The following is a 19,948-nucleotide window of genomic DNA, read 5'->3' on the forward strand; positions in this document are numbered from 1 at the left end:
GTTTCCTGCACCAACACAAGTGCGAAAAGTGGTTTTTCAACACTAACACAAGTGCGAAAAGTGGTTTTTCAACACTAACACAAGTGCAAAAAGTGGTTTTTCAACACTAACACAAGTGCGAAAAGTGTTTTTTCCACACTAATACAAGTGCAAAAGTGGTTTCCTGCACCAACACAAGTGCGAAAAGTGGTTTTTCAACACTAACACAAGTGCGAAAAGTGGTTTTTCAACACTAACACAAGTGCGAAAAGTGATTTTTCAACACTAACACAAGTGCGAAAAGTGGTTTTTCAACACTAACACAAGTGCGAAAAGTGTTTTTTCCACGCTAATACAAGTGCAAAAGTGGTTTCCTGCACCAACACAAGTGCGAAAAGTGGTTTTTCAACACGAACACAAGTGTGAAAAGTGGTTTTTCAACACTAACACAAGTGCGAAAAGTGTTTTTTCCACACTAATACAAGTGCAAAAGTGGTTTCCTGCACCAACACAAGTGCGAAAAGTGGTTTTTCAACACTAACACAAGTGCGAAAAGTGGTTTTTCAACACTAACACAAGTGCGAAAAGTGGTTTTTCTAACACAAGTGCGGAAAGTGTTTTTTCCACACTAATACAAGTGCAAAAGTGGTTTCCTCCACCAACACAAGTGCGAAAAGTGGTTTTTCAACACTAACACAAGTGTGAAAAGTGGTTTTTCAACACTAACACAAGTGCGAAAAGTGGTTTTTCAACACTATCACAAGTGCAAAAAGTGTTTTTTCCACACTAATACAAGTGCAAAAGTGGTTTCCTGCACCAACAAAAGTGTGAAAAGTGGTTTTTCAACACTAACACAAGTGCGAAAAGTGGTTTTTCAACACTAACACAAGTGCGAAAAGTGGTTTTTTCAACACTATCACAAGTGCAAAAAGTGTTTTTTCCACACTAATACAAGTGCAAAAGTGGTTTCCTGCACCAACACAAGTGCGAAAAGTGGTTTTTCAACACTAACACAAGTGCGAAAAGTGGTTTTTCAACACTAACACAAGTGCAAAAAGTGGTTTTTCAACACTAACACAAGTGCGAAAAGTGTTTTTTCCACACTAATACAAGTGCAAAAGTGGTTTCCTGCACCAACACAAGTGCAAAAAGTGGTTTTTCAACACTAACACAAGTGCGAAAAGTGGTTTTCAACACTAACACAAGTGTGAAAAGTGGTTTTTCAACACTAACACAAGTGCGAAAAGTGTTTTTTCCACACTAATACAAGTGTAAAAGTGGTTTCCTGCACCAACACAAGTGCGAAAAGTGGTTTTTCAACACTAACAGAAGTGCGAAAAGTGGTTTTTCAACACTAACACAAGTGCGAAAAGTGTTTTTTCCACACTAATACAAGTGCAAAAGTGGTTTCCTGCACCAACACAAGTGCGAAATGTGGTTTTTCAACACTAACACAAGTGCGAAAAGTGGTTTTTCAACACTAACACAAGTTCGAAAAGTGTTTTTTTCCACACTAATACAAGTGCAAAAGTGGTTTCCTGCACCAACACAAGTGCAAAAAGTGGTTTTTCAACACTAACACAAGTGCGAAAAGTGGTTTTTCAACACTAACACAAGTTCGAAAAGTGTTTTTTCAACACTAATACAAGTGCAAAAGTGGTTTCCTGCACCAACACAAGTGCGAAAAGTGGTTTTTCAACACTAACACACGTGCGAAAAGTGGTTTTTCAACACTAACACAAGTTCGAAAAGTGTTTTTTCCACACTAATACAAGTGCAAAAGTGGTTTCCTGCACCAACACAAGTGCGAAAAGTGGTTTTTCAACACTAACACAAGTGCGAAAAGTGGTTTTTCAACACTAACACAAGTTCGAAAAGTGTTTTTCCACACTAATACAAGTGCAAAAGTGGTTTCCTGCACCAACACAAGTGCGAAAAGTGGTTTTTCAACACTAACACAAGTGCGAAAAGTGGTTTTTCAACACTAACACATGTGCGAAAAGTGGTTTTTCAACACTAACACAAGTGCGAAAAGTGTTTTTCCACACTAATACAAGTGCAAAAGTGGTTTCCTGCACCAACACAAGTGCGAAAAGTGGTTTTTCAACACTAACACAAGTGCGAAATGTGGTTTTTCAACACTAACACAAGTGCGAAAAGTGGTTTTTCAACACTATCACAAGTGCGAAAAGTGTTTTTTCCACACTAATACAAGTGCAAAAGTGGTTTCCTGCACCAACACAAGTGCGAAAAGTGGTTTTTCAACACTAACACAAGTGCGAAAAGTGGTTTTTTCAACACTAACACAAGTTCGAAAAGTGTTTTTTCCACACTAATACAAGTGCAAAAGTGGTTTCCTGCACCAACACAAGTGCGAAAAGTGGTTTTTCAACACTAACACAAGTGCGAAAAGTGGTTTTTCAACACTAACACAAGTGCGAAAAGTGGTTTTTCAACACTAACACAAGTTCGAAAAGTGTTTTTTCAACACTAATATAAGTGCAAAAGTGGTTACCTGCACCAACACAAGTGCGAAAAGTGGTTTTTCAACACTAACACAAGTGCGAAAAGTGGTTTTTCAACACAAACACAAGTGCGAAAAGTGTTTTTTTCCACACTAATACAAGTGCAAAAGTGGTTTCCTGCACCAACACAAGTGCGAAAAGTGGTTTTTTCAACACTAACACAAGTGCGAAAAGTGGTTTTTCAACACTAACACAAGTGCGAAAAGTGATTTTTCAACACTAACACAAGTGCAAAAAGTGGTTTTTCAACACTAACACAAGTGCGAAAAGTGTTTTTTCCACACTAATACAAGTGCAAAAGTGGTTTCCTGCACCAACACAAGTGCGAAAAGTGGTTTTTCAACACTAACACAAGTGCGAAAAGTGGTTTTTCAACACTAACACAAGTGCGAAAAGTGTTTTTTCCACACTAATACAAGTGCAAAAGTGGTTTTCTGCACCAACACAAGTGCAAAAAGTGGTTTTTCAACACTAACACAAGTGCGAAAAGTGGTTTTTCAACACTAACACAAGTGCAAAAAGTGGTTTTTCAACACTAACACAAGTGCGGAAAGTGTTTTTTCCACACTAATACAAGTGCAAAAGTGGTTTCCTGCAACAAGACATTTCAACACTAACACAAGTTCGAAAAGTGTTTTTTCAACACTAATACAAGTGCAAAAGTGGTTTTCCTGCACCAACACAAGTGCGAAAAGTGGTTTTTCAACACTAACACAAGTGCGAAAAGTGGTTTTTCAACACTAACACAAGTGCGAAAAGTGGTTTTTTCAACACTATCACAAGTGCAAAAAGTGTTTTTTTCCACACTAATACAAGTGCAAAAGTGGTTTCCTGCACCAACACAAGTGTGAAAAGTGGTTTTTCAACACTAACACAAGTGTGAAAAGTGGTTTTTCAACACTAACACAAGTGCGAAAAGTGGTTTTTCAACACTAACACAAGTGCAAAAAGTGGTTTTTCAACACCTAACACAAGTGCGAAAAGTGTTTTTTCCACACTAATACAAGTGCAAAAGTGGTTTCCTGCACCAACACAAGTGCGAAAAGTGGTTTTTCAACACTAACACAAGTGCTAAAAGTGGTTTTTCAACACTAACACAAGTGCGAAAAGTGATTTTTCAACACTAACACAAGTGCGAAAAGTGGTTTTTCAACACTAACACAAGTGCGAAAAGTGTTTTTTCCACGCTAATACAAGTGCAAAAGTGGTTTCCTGCACCAACACAAGTGCGAAAAGTGGTTTTTCAACACGAACACAAAGTGTGAAAAGTGGTTTTTCCAACACTAACACAAGTGCGAAAAGTGTTTTTTTCCACACTAATACAAGTGCAAAAGTGGTTTCCTGCACCAACACAAGTGCGAAAAGTGGTTTTTCAACACTAACACAAGTGCGAAAAGTGGTTTTTTCAACACTAACACAAGTGCGAAAAGTGGTTTTTTCAACACTAACACAAGTGCGGAAAGTGTTTTTTTTCCACACTAATACAAGTGCAAAAGTGGTTTCCTCCACCAACAACAAGTGCGAAAAGTGGTTTTTCAACACTAACACAAGTGTGAAAAGTGGTTTTTCAACACTAACACAAGTGCGAAAAGTGGTTTTTTCAACACTATCACAAGTGCAAAAAGTGTTTTTTCCACACTAATACAAGTGCAAAAGTGGTTTCCTGCACCAACAAAAGTGTGAAAAGTGGTTTTTCAACACTAACACAAGTGCGAAAAGTGGTTTTTCAACACTAACACAAGTGCGAAAAAGTGGTTTTTCAACACTATCACAAGTGCAAAAAGTGTTTTTTCCACACTAATACAAGTGCAAAAGTGGTTTCCTGCACCAACACAAGTGCGAAAAGTGGTTTTTCAACACTAACACAAAGTGCGAAAAGTGGTTTTTCAACACTAACACAAGTGCAAAAAGTGGTTTTTCAACACTAACACAAGTGCGAAAAGTGTTTTTTCCACACTAATACAAGTGCAAAAGTGGTTTCCTGCACCAACACAAGTGCAAAAAGTGGTTTTTCAACACTAACACAAGTGCGAAAAGTGGTTTTCAACACTAACACAAGTGTGAAAAGTGGTTTTTCAACACTAACACAAGTGCGAAAAGTGTTTTTTTCCACACTAATACAAGTGTAAAAGTGGTTTCCTGCACCAACACAAGTGCGAAAAGTGGTTTTTCAACACTAACAGAAGTGCGAAAAGTGGTTTTTCAACACTAACACAAGTGCGAAAAGTGTTTTTTCCACACTAATACAAGTGCAAAAGTGGTTTCCTGCACCAACACAAGTGCGAAATGTGGTTTTTCAACACTAACACAAGTGCGAAAAGTGGTTTTTCAACACTAACACAAGTTCGAAAAGTGTTTTTTCCACACTAATACAAGTGCAAAAGTGGTTTCCTGCACCAACACAAGTGCGAAAAGTGGTTTTTCAACACTAACACAAGTGCGAAAAGTGGTTTTTCAACACTAACACAAGTTCGAAAAGTGTTTTTTCAACACTAATACAAGTGCAAAAGTGGTTTCCTGCACCAACACAAGTGCGAAAAGTGGTTTTTCAACACTAACACACGTGAGTAGGTGATAAATGTTGCTTCTGGGACACCTCCGTTTAACATGGGAAATCCCTATCTAATGTCATTTACCCCTTGTCTTTTTCAAAAATCATAAACACCTCTATTTCTCCCTCTATGAACCTATAATCCTTCTCACCTTATGAACCTATGATCCTTCTCGCCTTATGAACCTATGATTTTCTTCCTTTATGAACCTATAATCCTTCTAGCCTTATGAACCTATGATCATTCTCACTTCCATGTAATTTTTACCCTATTCCCCCCACTAGCCCCTTAATGTAGTTCCTTAGACCACTCTACTAATGAGCCTATAAATATATTATCTCTTTCTAACTTTTTTAAGAGTTCCATTCTCCTATATAACTCATCCCCATCAAGTATATTTATAAAGTATACAGGTTCCTTAACCTTTTGTTGTGAAAGTATAAAGTGGTATGTTTCACGGAGGGTTCTTGTTTGACCTCCTCCTCTCCCACATACCATTTTAAAATTATAATATTTATTATCCGATTGATAACCATTAAAGTTCTCACTCCACTCTAATATATTTTTCTTCCCGCCCTCCATTACCCCACTTAACAAATGAATACGTTTATCCGTCTTGAGAACCTTCTGACCAGTGATTCTCTCAACCTCTTGAATCTGATATTTTTCACATTCGTTATGTTTTCCATTTATATACCAAGGTTGATTACACCTCCACTCTTTAGTCTGGTTGATACTTGGTTCTATCATTTATATAATAGTAAAAAAGGTGGCGGTAGCCCGTTAAAATCCCTAACCCCCCTTTTTAACTTATCACTTATATATATATATATCTTATCACTTATATATATATCTTATCACTTATATATCTTATCACATATATCTTATCACTTATATCTTATCACTTATATATCTTATCACTTATATCTTATCACTTATATACTTATATAACCATAAGGGAGACTATCAATTCCATTTTCTAAAATAAACCTCTTATCATCAAAAGCCCCCAATGCTTTCTTATTCACCTCTTCTGAATATAATTGATGTTTATAACTTCTTATTCCATTAATCTTTCTAAACTCTTCTTTCTTTGTTGTTAAACAGTTATAATAATCCTTAAAGTTTATTGTTTCTTTAATGACATTTTTCTTTATACCTTTTAACTTCTTATCAGTCTTTTCAACGTTATTCACAATGTATTTATAAGCATAAGCCTTCGACCTCAATCCCACAAATTCACTCATAACATTTCCTCCCAATTCATCCTTGAACTTTCCAATCACCTTTTTATTTTTAGAAGAGAACAACTCACTCTCTGGACTGTAATTACTTGTATCATAGATATTAATGTCCTTTTTCATGTCTGAATAAACATCATCAGTATTAATTTTCAAAATAAAACTATCAGTATCCATATACAACAATGACACATTATCCTTATACTTTGATTTTAGATTAATATAAAAGTAATCATACATTAATGACTTTGACAAGTCAAGAATTGATGTTCCAATGTAAATAGGTTTGTCCATTTCAATACTCTCTTTAACCAAATGGATCGCACAAAAGTTCTCAGTAAAGACCTCAGCTCTAGTAAAACTCGGTCTATTAATTAATTTTGATGCTTGTTCCCAAGATGTTGCTAGTCTGATATTTTGTCTTTTCCTCACATTCTCCATGGTCTTACCAAAGACCGCATTATTCATCAATTTATAAAAGTCTTTCTCAAAATCTGTTTTTGACTCTGTTCTTCTTTGTGTATTAAAATCAATGTACCCCTTTAACCAATGACTTTGATTGAACTTTAGAATCCTGTGGATCTTCTCTACTCTTAGACCTTTTGATAAATATTGTCGCAAATTTCTTTGGTGTAGTACATAATTTTTCTTGTTATATAATGTAGTAAGTAATTTTTCTGTTGATTCACCTATATCAAACGATCGTTGATAATCACTCAACCATTCTTTCTTTGGACTTTCTTTCTCACAAGCAAATGGAAGATCTTTATGTTTGATATGAAGTTCTTCAGGATATTTTAAATCGACCTCAAAATAATAACCAACCTTTGAATCATCCAATTGTTTTTGTGTAGAGATACATACATCTTGTAAAACCTTTGTGTAGTCTTTTTCCTTTACCCATCTTAGTTTCCCATAAGGAAGAGCTTGAGACATTGCCCAGCCATACAAGTTGTTTGCGTCATAGTACATCAAGTAAGAACTCTCTTTCGTTGAATCATAATTTGGAAGATATTTGTTATTTGCTTTTGCGTATCTGCTCGAGCATACTTGTGAAATTCCACCTCTTTTTGCCTTTTCAATCATCAAAAGCATATCGACATCGGTTATCAAATCCAAATCTTGTTTTGTCATTTTCAACATCGCGCTCCAAGCCAATCCAGGTGCTGTGTAGTAGTGAGCAGGATCCAATCCATATCCAGTGCGACAAACAGATCTAAAGGCTTCAAATACATCGGCCAATAAAAGCACATCAGTTTTGAGATACAAATCGTGATACTCACCAAGATTCTTGATGTTATATTTTTCCCAAACATTTTGTGCGTGTACATAATCTTTATCAGATATATGACTGTTGTTTAATTTGTTATCGAAATTTTCTTTTAAAGGAAGTTGTGTTTCATTGAATCTCTCAAATGAGTCCATATAGTCATAGGGGTAAATTCCCTTTTGTGTTAGAAAATCTTTATCTGAAAAATACTCTGAAAGACATGGAAACTCTTTTAGATTTTGAACCAAGTTAGCCAATGGACTTGCCATGAATTTAAATGTATCAAGAAATCTGATATGAGTAATAGGAGATGTGTGAATTGTTTTTGTGAATGAAATGTATTTCTGATCTGTGTTAGGAATTGCTGAAATGTGTCCAGATGTCTTTGAAAGTTCATTAATAAATAGATGCGTATCATAATGAGCATTGTTATGAAGAAAGACAGGAATGAAAGAGGGGAGTTGATAATTAATATTACAACTTTGATGAGCTGGACCTCTATATTTACCAGTGAGATGACAATGATCTCTAACCTTTAGACCTTCACCAATTTTTTCCTCACAAATATGACAAACATTGTTTTTTCTAAATTCCCTTTTCTGTTCACTCGTCAAGGACATTGGTTTATTAGTTTCTCTCATTATCTTGGTTAATCGGACACAGTCTTTTTCTAGTCGTTTCACAAACTCATCTGGGGTATTTGAGCCTCTATACTCCTCTAACTTGTTATATTTATCACCAACGGATGATTTGATATAATAACAAAAACCGCAAGGAGTATGTTTTTGATATTTATTTGTGTATGAATCTTTTGGATCTGGAGAAGCAGTATCTATTTTTTCTAGAATACTTTCAAAATCAGCATATATAACAAATGGATGTTTGAACTTTTTCTTTTCATCTTTGAATGTGATATTTGAGCCTTCTTTAGGCATATTGATTACCGTTGATTTATGTTCACCACAATAATTTGAATGTTTATCTAATCTTTCTTGTGTATGGAAGAAGTTAAGACAACGCAAACAAATATATATTTTATTTGTTCTTTTACATACTTGTGGTTTTATTAATTTAGCAATATCTTTAATGTATGTATAATGTGAATTTTCCTCTGAATTAAAATATAGAAGATTAATATGAGTTTGTTTACAATTGTCAGAAAGCTTTAAAACCTGAATGCTGTTTGTTTCTGTTAGACCATAAACATTAACTGATAAATTATTTATCTTTTCAAATTTAGGAATATCATTTAAAGCCATCGGAAACTTTAGATCTTTCGTATTTAATGTATTCTCATATTTTTTATAATGAGATACTCTTTCATCATGAAAATGTGGAGGATGTAAGTGTGCTAGAATAGACCAGAGAAAACATTTATTGTCTTTATTTTTGATATTGATAACTGCTTTTCTATTTTTGATAACACTGGGTAAATCAATGTAGGAAGAAGCTTTTAGAGGATCTGATTTAAGAATATGAATGTCTATGTAAATAATTTTTCCTATATTGAAGCCACTTCCTACGATTGAATTATCCACATCTTGCTCTTGTTTTATAAGTTCATCATAGACTCCTGATGTTTTAAAATCTTGATATGAAGATATAAAGTGTGGCTCAGTTCTCATGTATGGTGTATCTATAACTCCTTCGTCCTTTGTCATTTCTAATTTTACTCCCATATAAAATTTAAGTGGTTTCATTTCTTTTAGTGTTTTTTCAATCAACGTTTGAACAGCAGGTTTAACTATTTCTACAGCATCAACTATAGACTCTGGTTCAGGAGGTTTGAAGTTAAAGACTCTTATTTTAATATGTCCTTTGAATGCGCCATCAGAGTTTTTAGTTGTGATAAAATTTGATAAATGTAGAATTGTTTTAAGATGTATTTCGAAGCCTTTCTTGAGGATATTTTTATGACATGCAGAACAGTGTTTTGTTTCCTTCTGAATAGGAGATAGTAGGTGAAGTAGATTAAATGTGTGTTTGTTAGTTTTAAGGTGTCTTTTGTATTGTTTATATTCTTGTTCACAAACGTCGCAATACGTTGCTTTGATCATATTTATTTATATAGTAAAATTATACTTAAAACAAAGTGCCTTTTTTAGAGGCTTTTTTAAAGATGAAACTGTGCTTAAAGTAAAACATCTTTGAGCTTTTCAACTCGTTTTATGTATATAACTTTACTTAAAGTAAAACATCTTTGAGCTTTTCAACTCGTTTTATGTATATAACTTTACTTAAAGTAAAACCACCTTTGAGCTTTTCAACTCGTTTTATGTATATAACTTTACTTAAAGTAAAACACCTTTGAGCTTTTCAACTCGTTTTATGTATATAACTTTACTTAAAGTAAAGCGTCTTTGTATTAGCCAGAAAGTTTAGATACTCTAGTTCATCAATTTCAATTTCACTATCTGAGTCATCAATAAAGCTACTCTCATAACTATCATTTGAACACAAACTATTAGTATCATAACTATCTTCAGATCCTAGACTCTCAGTATAATAACTCTCAGAGTATTGACTGTTAATATCACTCATTTACATACCATTAAACTTCCATCAATATCTATATATTTTCTTTCATTAGAACTAATAACCACAATATTTTTTACATTAAATGTTATTTTCAAATAATCTCTAATAATCAGAGTACGGAATGATAGTTCACCACTAATATTCATATTATTAATTTCACCCACATCTTTGGGTCTATTAAAGAATATACAAATGTTTCCTCTAGAATCGTTGATGGTCTTATCATTCATTTTCAAAGCTTCTTTATCAATGACCTTTTCAAGCTTTGAGTAAATTGTTAGTAGTAGTGGAGAAACTTTTGTCAAATTTACTTTAATAGAGTTATTAATTAACATAGCTTGTCCCGTAAATTTAATAAAAGGACACATGTTATTCTCCATTATGGGTTTAATCCAAAAATTTCCATATTTATCTTTGTTCAATTTAACATCTTTGACATATTTTTCTATATCTTCCACCGAAGTAGAGATTGATTGAAATTTGTCTTTTGTGTTTTGAAACATTGTATTTATTAGCTAATAAATTTGCGTTTAGTTTAAGTAAAGTTATATACATAAAACGAGTTGAAAAGCTCAAAGGTGTTTTACTTTAAGCACAGTTTCATCTTTAAAAAAGCCTCTAAAAAAGGCACTTTGTTTTAAGTATAATTTTACTTTATAAATATGATAAATTCTGAAGGATATTTAGAATTTCCAGACTCTCCATATGATAAATTAGAGAATTGTCCGGCTTGTGGTAGAGTGGGGCTTAATACAGAATCAGAAGCATATAAACAATGTATTTTCTGTGATTATCTTCTAATTAATGATAATAAAAAATATAGAAAAATATATAACTCTTTTAAATTAGAACCAAAAATGAATTACTTTACAAGATTAATAAGAGAGATGAATGTTAAGTATTATGGTGATAATACACCATTTCTTACAAGGGAAGAGACTATTTGTATTGAGGAAATGTATAAGGGTTTAATGATATTTATTATTCAAAATAATTTTAATGGAAATGTTAATACAAGATACTATATAAACAAAATAATGGATTATTTTGAAATTAAACCTGAACTCAGGATAAAATATAGAGTTTCTCAAAAAACTCAAAAAAAGTTAGATGACTTGTTTTCCAAATATATAAATGAATGATTTTTTACCTGTTTGGGAAAATAAGATAAAATTTAATAACCATAAAAATCTTCCAAATTCATTGAGATGTCTAATAGTCGGTTCAAGCGGATGTGGAAAAACCTGTTTACTTTTAAAGATGCTCCTTAGTCCTAATTTTTTAGATTATGATAATTTAATAATTTTTACAAAGTCAAGTTTTCAACCTGAGTATCAACTACTCTCACAGGGTTTTAATGCGGGTCTTAAAAAGGAAGACATTATCGGTTTATTTAAACTTCAAAACAAACTAAATGATTATAATATTGATGATATAATACAATTATTTTGTGATACACAGAAATCAAAATCAAAACCAAAACCCATAACTTGTATTCTCAGTGATAATACGGATGATATACCTTCACCTCAAGATTTAGATAAATCAAAAAAGAACCTCGTTATCTTTGATGATTGTGTTAATGAGAGAAACCAAACAGTAATGGATAGCTACTATACAAGAGGGAGACATTCTTCTTGTAATTGTATTTATCTTAGTCAGTCATATTTTCAACTCCCTCGGCGCTCAATAAGAAACAATGCTAATACTTTTATTTTATTTAAGTTAAATTCAATAGATACAAATAATTTTTGGAGAGATAATTGTTCTACATTACGTAGTAAGAAGGAATTTGAAAATAATATGAAACACACGATTGGAAAATATAAATATATTGTTGTGAAACAAGATGAGATACTAAATGATATTTTTCAATAAATAAATACAGAAAATGAATACCGAAGAAAGAGTAAGAAAGTTTAAAGAACATCAAGAGTTGGTTTCAAAAGTTGTAAAGCAACAGGAAGACATAAAGAAGAAAAGGAGACAGAAACTAACTGGTGAAGAAGCCTTTGAAAGAAAACAAGAGAAATTTTTTAAACCACTTTTAAAAACTCAACAAACGATTTCACCTACAGTTCCCACGGTAGAATTTACTCCAAAAAAATTTCAAATGCTCAAAGATTTTAGTCAAATGACAGAGCAAGAACTTGGAGAATTAGAATATGATGATGAAGGATTATTTCGGCATCTTGAGAAGGTAAATAAACTTTCCAATTATATTGTAGAAGCTCTTCAAAACAATGAATATTTGAAGGGTTCAAAAACCAGAGCAGGTCTCATTCCAACAGAAGAACCAGCACAGTTCCATCTTGTGAAAGAAAAGTTATTGATATTTAATGATAAATTGGTGTTCTTAAGTTCTGACCAACCAAATGTTGAATTAACCCCAAGATTAATGTTTCTTCTAACAAAAGATGGACATTCTAATTCACCTTATTTTGATGAACCGCTTGATATGGAAAGAGAGGAAGATAGAGAGTATATTGAGTTGCTAAACGCACTTGATTATGGAGTTTCTGTTGCTGGTAAAAGTAAGAAGAATGAGAAGGAGAAACATATTATTGATGCTTTAAGTAAGCTTGGTTCGGGTGTTAGTTTTCTTCCAAATGACCCATCACAATTAGTTAATAGGTTATTATTGTTGTTAGGTAGTAAGAAGGCTGGAAACAACAATTGTTTTAATGAAGCATCCGCCATTTTAGATCAGTTGATGAATATGAAAATAATTAATAAATGTCAATACAAAGATATTTTATTAGATATTAAATAAGATGAGAAGCACAATTCTTAGTTTTAATTTCACAACGAGTGATTACACAGCTTCATTCCCTTACCCACTACAACTTGACCCCAAAAAAGAATATGAGGCTTCTTTGTTGTCAATGGAGACTTACAATACCCTTTTTAATATCACAGAGAAAAACAACAAGTTTAGTTATAATCCAGGAAGTGGATATAAAACTATAACCGTTTCACCCGGTGCTTACGAGATTTCTCAAATATCTTCAGAAGTCTCTCGCCTTATGAAAGAAAAAGGTGATGAACCAAAAAATATTGTAATAGATATTCAAAAATACACTTCAAAATCAACTATTAAACTTAAAAATAATTATAAAGTTGATTTCACGATTGAAAATTCGTTCAGAGAGCTATTGGGGTTCTCTTCTAAAAAGATTGAAACTAACGGGACGTCTTACAGTGATAATGTCATTCAAATATCCTCCGGTATAAATTCAGTATTAATTCATTGTGATTTGATTGATGGTGCTTATAACGATGGAATAAGAACAAATACAATATTTTCATTCAGCGCATACTCAACCCCGATTGGTTATAAATTTAATATGGAACCAAAAAATCTTGTCTATTTACCTGTGTCAGGAAAAACCATATACAGAGTAAATTTTAGGATAACCGACCAAGATAATCGTATGATATCCTTTAATGATGAAATTATATCCATCAGAATTCACCTACGTGAAGTTTTTCAATAAATAAATAATGGTTATTGTGAGAAAACACGAGTTGGGAAAATATAAAATAATTACAGGGGATGGGATGTTCCTTTCACCATACTATAAGGGTGAAGGTATGTTTCTTGGGAGAGGATACTATAAACCAAAGAGACAACGGGGTGTGGGACATCAATTTAGAAATAAAGGAGATGGGATAATTGATACTCTAATGGGTATTGGTTCAACCATCCTTAAACATAAAGACCTAATTGGTTCAACTGCTTCAGCCGTGGGCTCAGTTGCGGGTGCTATAAAGAGTATAAAAGATGCTCAAAAGGAGTCTCATAAATTACAAGCAATCAAAGAAATTAAAAAAGGTAAAACTCAACTATCTTCACAAGAACGACAAAAAATCATTAAAATACTTGGGTCAGGGTTTCAACGATTTTAATGCTATATAAATACAAGTATGGAAGCGATTGATAGTATCTATGATTTGGATGATACGATTATCATTTCAAACTCTACTAAAAAGGAAGACTATTTTAAGGTAAATGCTATAACAGGAACAGACTGGAATTCAAACGGAACAAAAAGTTGTGAAATAAATAATCAACAAACTTACTTGAATATAGCTGATAGTTTCTTGCTGTGTAAATTTAAATTCACTAAGGCTGCGAATAATACTAATGCTACACTCGTAAATGATTTCTTCTGGAAAATGTTTGATAGTGTCCGCCTGTATATTGGAACACAAGAGGTTGAAGCGGTTGATTATGTCTCTGCTATATCTGAAATGATGAAATTTACACTATATTCGTTTAGTGATAGAATGGGTAAGGGAGCTGTTGAAGGTTTTATTCCTGATATGTCAACGGGAACAAATGCTGACCCTGGTTATAGTCAAAGGAAGTCAATGTATAATGATGATACAAAAGCAGAGAATAGTTTTACGGTAGCAGTACCTCTGAAAGGTATATTTGGATTTTGTGATTATGATAAAGTTTTGTATGGGCTTAAAATTAGATTTCAACTACAAAGGAATGATAATGTAAATAGGTTGCTTTTTGGGGATGAAAATGCTTTTGGAGAAAATAATAAATTTGTTATTAATGATTTGTGTTGGTATATCAGTGAATATACTCCTAATCTTAAAACGGAAGAGATGTTAAATAGAAGACTTAACTCAAAGAAACCGCTAAATGTATCATACCTTAAAAGAAGATGTCAACACGTTAAACTGGAACACACTACCTACACTTGGAATTTGGGTGTTCTTGAAGGAAAGCCACGATACCTCTGGCTCATTTTTAAAAAACCAGATGGAGAGGAGGGTACTAATAAGAATAATGCGCTGAGTGATAATGCTAAGGTGAAACAACTTCGGGTTTCTCTTGATGGAACATTTTATCCGCGAGATAGATTGGAAATTGATTGGGAAAAAAATGATTATGCGGAAGCCTACAAGTCCTACCAAAAGGTGTGTGAAAGTAATGGTAATAATGAACCTATTTTGGATATGGTTGCGTTTCAAAAACTTTATACAATCTACGCAATTGACCTGAGTTCTCAAAAGGAAACTATAAAGTCTAATAGAGTGGATACTTCTCTATACATTGAAAGAGGAGAGAATGAAGAAGTTGATGCTTATTGTTTGCTTTTGGAGGAAACAGAATTACAGATTAATACAGATAATGGTGTTATGATTAATATCACATAGGTTTTTTCTCATAAATAAATGGTAGGGGTATATGTTAATCAAATCAATCTTGATAAATTAACATCTTGTATTCAAAATCAAAAGCCTTGTATTATTAATGTTAATACAATTCAAAGAAAAGGAGCTGTAAGAATTGATGTTTTACTCACACACACACAAGTAAAAACACTAAATGATACTGGTTCACTTAAAATTAAAATGACAAAACCTATGTTAAAGAAATATTCAATAGACGAGTCAAGAGGAGGATTTCTCCCATTTCTAATTCCTTTATTTGCTGGTTTAAGTGCGGCGGGAGCATTGACTGGTGGTATTTCAGCAGCGATAAAAACTGCTAACGAAAGGAAGGCACAACTAAAAGCTCAAAAAGAATTGGAAAGACATAACAAGGAGTTGGAGAAACAAATTAGTGGAAGTGGTGTAATTGTAGATTTTGCTCAAAAACTTGAAAGTCTACCTGATAAAGCTAGATTGTTAGTTGGAGATATGCTTTCCTCTATCGCTCAAGCGGGTGTTAAACTAACTAAACGGGGTAATGGATTGTATCTTTCTCATAAATAAATGGATAAATGGTTTAAACAATTTGGAAAGAATACAACGTCAAATATAGAACTAGCTAAGTATTGTAAAACACTAAAAATTGATAATGTGGTTATTTGTATGAGAGATGAATTAATACATATAAATAAGAATACAAAGAATATTATTATGAATTTAGACACACAGAATGGTTCTCATTGGGTTTGTATTCATAATAGTCAGGATAAATATTATTTTGATAGTTATGGTATGCCACCACCTGTTGAAGTAATACAATTCTTACAGAATGGTGTTTATCAAACATTTCAAGTTCAAGAAATTAATTCTAAATGTTGTGGTCAATTATGTTTATATGTATTATTTCAACTCAACAATAATGAAAATTTTTATGATATCATTTTTAATCTAATATAAATGACTTATGTTGGAAAAGATGGTTCTATCTTTGGAAAATCCTCTCAGGATATTGATTTATCAAATTATTATACAAAGGCACAGGCTGAACGACAAAAATATAGTGTAAGTAAAAATATTAATATGAAGAATACTTATAAATTAATCAATTATCCAAACCCTACAGATGCGAATGACTTAATTAGATTAAGTGATTTATCACAATATATATTTTTAAAGAAAACAGCACGTTTTGTTAAACAAGTAAAATTTACAACCACAACACCTGGTTATACTGACCATACACCTTTCCTCATTGAATTTAACTACCTGCTTACAATTGAATTTTATAAAGAAGGACATTTAGTTAATATGCGAATTAATAAATGGGGGTATGATATGCCTGATTTAGGGTATAATTGGTCTTTTTCAATAAACATAGAAGACCTACATGATTTAAATCAGTCTCGTAAAGAAGAATATTATCCACTTGGTGAAGATAAGGATTTATGTGGAAGTACAATTAGTAAACAACAAATACGTGATTTTAAGAAAAGAAAAATATATGATAGTATAGCGATGGTTCGCATGACAAAGAAGGAAGGTAATGAGATAAGGATAGAAAGCCGAGGAATACAAACCGATTTGGTAGTGGGAAGATGGGGTGGTATTACCTGTCATAATATTAATCTCACATATATTTCTGATACATAAATGGCAGGAAGAAGACTACAAGAGAATTATAATTTTTGTATTCAAGGATACCTACAAGAAAAGGGTGCTCGGTATTACATACCTTATGATTTGGAGCATATACATGGGAATTTTGTCATTAAAAACTGGCCTTATACTGATATTGTTAAACCCACAAATAGAGACTTGTTTAAAATATTAAATAAAAATGAACTTCTCAAAGTTATGAAATATAAAACTCTTTTAGAAATCGTCAACAAATCTTATTGGTATCCTATTATGAGAAAAATAATTATAGATACAAGAATATCTCAAAATCCAGATGAGTATATGTATAATATTCTTTGGGGTTCAAACTCAAGGGTAGCAAGGGATGAGGAAGGAGTTGAAGAAGAGAAGGAGGAAAGAGAGAAAAAGGAGAAGGAGGAAAGGGAGAAAAAGGAGACGGAGGAAAGGGAGAAAAAGGAGAAGGAGGAGAGGGAGAAAAAGGAGAAGGATGAAAGGGAGAAAAAGGAGGAGGAGAAGGAGAAGGAGGAGAGGGAGGAAAGAGAGAGGGTGGAAAAATATAAAAATATGACCATTCCTGAGATTAATGAAAGATTGAAGGTATTACGGCAAATAAATAAATCTCAACGCACTGAAGAGGAAAATAAAGAATTAATGACTCTTACGAACATATTGGTTTTTAAATTTGCTATAATGAATTCAGAGCGCAGATATACAACATATAGTTGATGATGTTGGTGTTATTGACTTTAGTTAGTTTTATTTGTAAATAAATGGAGGAGAGAGTGAAGCCATTTCTAAGGATTCTTTATGTTTTAAAAATCAAGATAGAAATGTATATGTTGAAAACCAAAAAGGTTTTGGCACTATGTAGGACTTTTTCTCATAAATAAATATGAGTTATTGTCTCAAATGTAAAAAGAAAACTAAATCTAAAAATATCTCTTATGTTAAAGCTAAAAATAATAGAGTTTATCAAAAAGGAATATGTCAAGTGTGTGGCTTTAAAAAGTGTCAATTCATCTCTCCTAAAAGTGGAGGAGACATACAAAAGTTTTTGTCAGGTAGCAAATTTACAACAACTGGAATTCCAGGGGAATTACACCTTCCAGGGTATTCTTTCTGTGGCCCAGGAACAAACTTGGATAAAAGATTAGATGAGGCTGACAATCCTAAACCTTGGTCTAAACCTACAAATAGGGTTGATGAAGTGTGTATGAAGCATGATATTGCTTATGGGAAAACCACTACGTTGACTGAAAAACATAAAGCCGACAGAGAAATGTTGTATAATTTGTCTTTGATACAAAATCCAACGTTGAGAGAGAAAGTTGATAGGTTTATTGTGAGAAATTTGATAAATGCTAAATTGAAACTTGGCCTTGGTTATTCACCCTCAAAAAACTATTAGGCTCTCATGATGTCATCAAGACTGAGGAGCTTTTGGCTGATGAATTACATAAACCTATAATCACAAAGTTTAAAAGAAGGAAAGTTTATTCTAAATACACCGACCACATATGGTCCGCTGATTTAATTGAACTAAAAAATGATAAGGGATACAAGTATGCTTTAACCGTTATTGATTTGAGGAGTAGATTTGCTTGGGTTGTTCCTTTGAAAAACAAGAGAGGTTATACTCTGATGTTAGCCTTCCAACAGATATTTAATAAAAGTAAAAGAAAACCAAAGAAACTGTGGACCGATGAGGGAACAGAGTTCTATAACAAAATATTTATGAAATTTCTTAAGGGGGAGGGTATTAAATTATACAGCACCTTTAATGAAGGAAAAGCAGTTGTTATTGAGCGTTTTAATCGTACTTTGAAAGAGAGGCTATATAAAAAATTCACACAACTCGGTTCTCAAAAATGGGTGTATTTAATTCAGGGTATTGTAGATAATTACAATAATACCGTTCATTCATCAACAAAATCAAAACCATCAGAATCATTTGCAAAATTAGAATATGAAAAGGAGATTAATTTGAGAAAACCGAAGTTCAAAGTTGGTGATATTGTAAGAATATACAGATGGAAAAGCCATTTTGAGAAAGGTTATACAAAAAAATGGACTAATGAATTATTTAAAATCGTTGATGTAATGGATACAGTCCCTTGGACCTACAAATTATATGATTTAAATGGAGAAGAAATCTTAGGGTCATTTTATTCACAGGAATTACAAAAAACAAAGCTGATAACCCTTGAAAATAATAAATAAATAAAAAAATGTAATGGGGATACGTTTTTAAATCTGTGAACCCCAAACACAGAATCCCACAACTTTTTAGTTGGGGCTTAACTTTTGTGTGTATAACGGGGATACGTTTTTAAATCTGTGAACCCCAAACACAGAATCCCACAACTTTTTAGTTGGGGCTTAACTTTTGTGTGTATCATGGGGATACGTTTTTAAATCTGTGAACCCCAAACACAGAATCCCACAACTTTTTAGTTGGGGCTTAACTTTTGTGTGTGTGTGAGTGGGTCATAATAATGTACAAACCCTAACCCAACCCCCACATTAAAACACCATATTTGTTAGTCAAAACAACTGAATCCATTACATCAACCATTAAAAAAAGTTCTTAACTCCATCTCTTTGTATGACCTTCCAATTCTATTTATCTTTTCCCAACTTTTTAAAAACAATTCAATGATAATATAAGATAAATGAGTCTGTGAGGTTTGACATTCATTCAAAAATTCACCTCACATCCAGAACGCTAACCCAACCCAATCCCTAACCCATCCCCATCCCTTACCCAACCCATCCCTAACCCTCACATTCAAAATCCCAACCCTAACCCAACCCATCCCTAACCCATTAACCCAACCCCATCCCTAACCCTCACATTCAAAATCCCAACCCTAACCCTAGCATAATCTTTTTTTCCTTTTCTTTTTTTAATACGTATTTCAATATTTTTTTAAAATGTTTTTTAATACGTATTTCAATATATATATTTTTCCTCTTCCTCCAATTCTGTCTTTCAAGGCTTTCAAGTTGGAAAAAGTAGAAATGGGAAGA

At 32.8% G+C, this 19,948-nt stretch overlaps 1 protein-coding gene across 1 annotated transcript in view; it reads right to left on the minus strand.

Moving 5' to 3' along the window:
• Positions 1-19,793: 19,793 nt before the first annotated feature.
• Positions 19,794-19,948, minus strand: part of LOC144889048 (uncharacterized) — a gene marked incomplete at its 3' end in the record, with an annotated part of 1,655 nt that continues 1,500 nt past the window's right edge. Inside the window, exon 4 of the mRNA XM_078768857.1 lies at positions 19,794-19,948. This exon is cut by the window's right edge and continues 43 nt beyond it. Within this exon, the coding sequence (XP_078624983.1) occupies positions 19,794-19,948 (155 nt within the window).

Source organism: Myxine glutinosa, unplaced genomic scaffold, assembly GCF_964187855.1.
Source record: "Myxine glutinosa unplaced genomic scaffold, kmMyxGlut1.1 SCAFFOLD_603, whole genome shotgun sequence".
In the NCBI taxonomy this organism is placed as follows: domain Eukaryota; kingdom Metazoa; phylum Chordata; class Myxini; order Myxiniformes; family Myxinidae; genus Myxine; species Myxine glutinosa.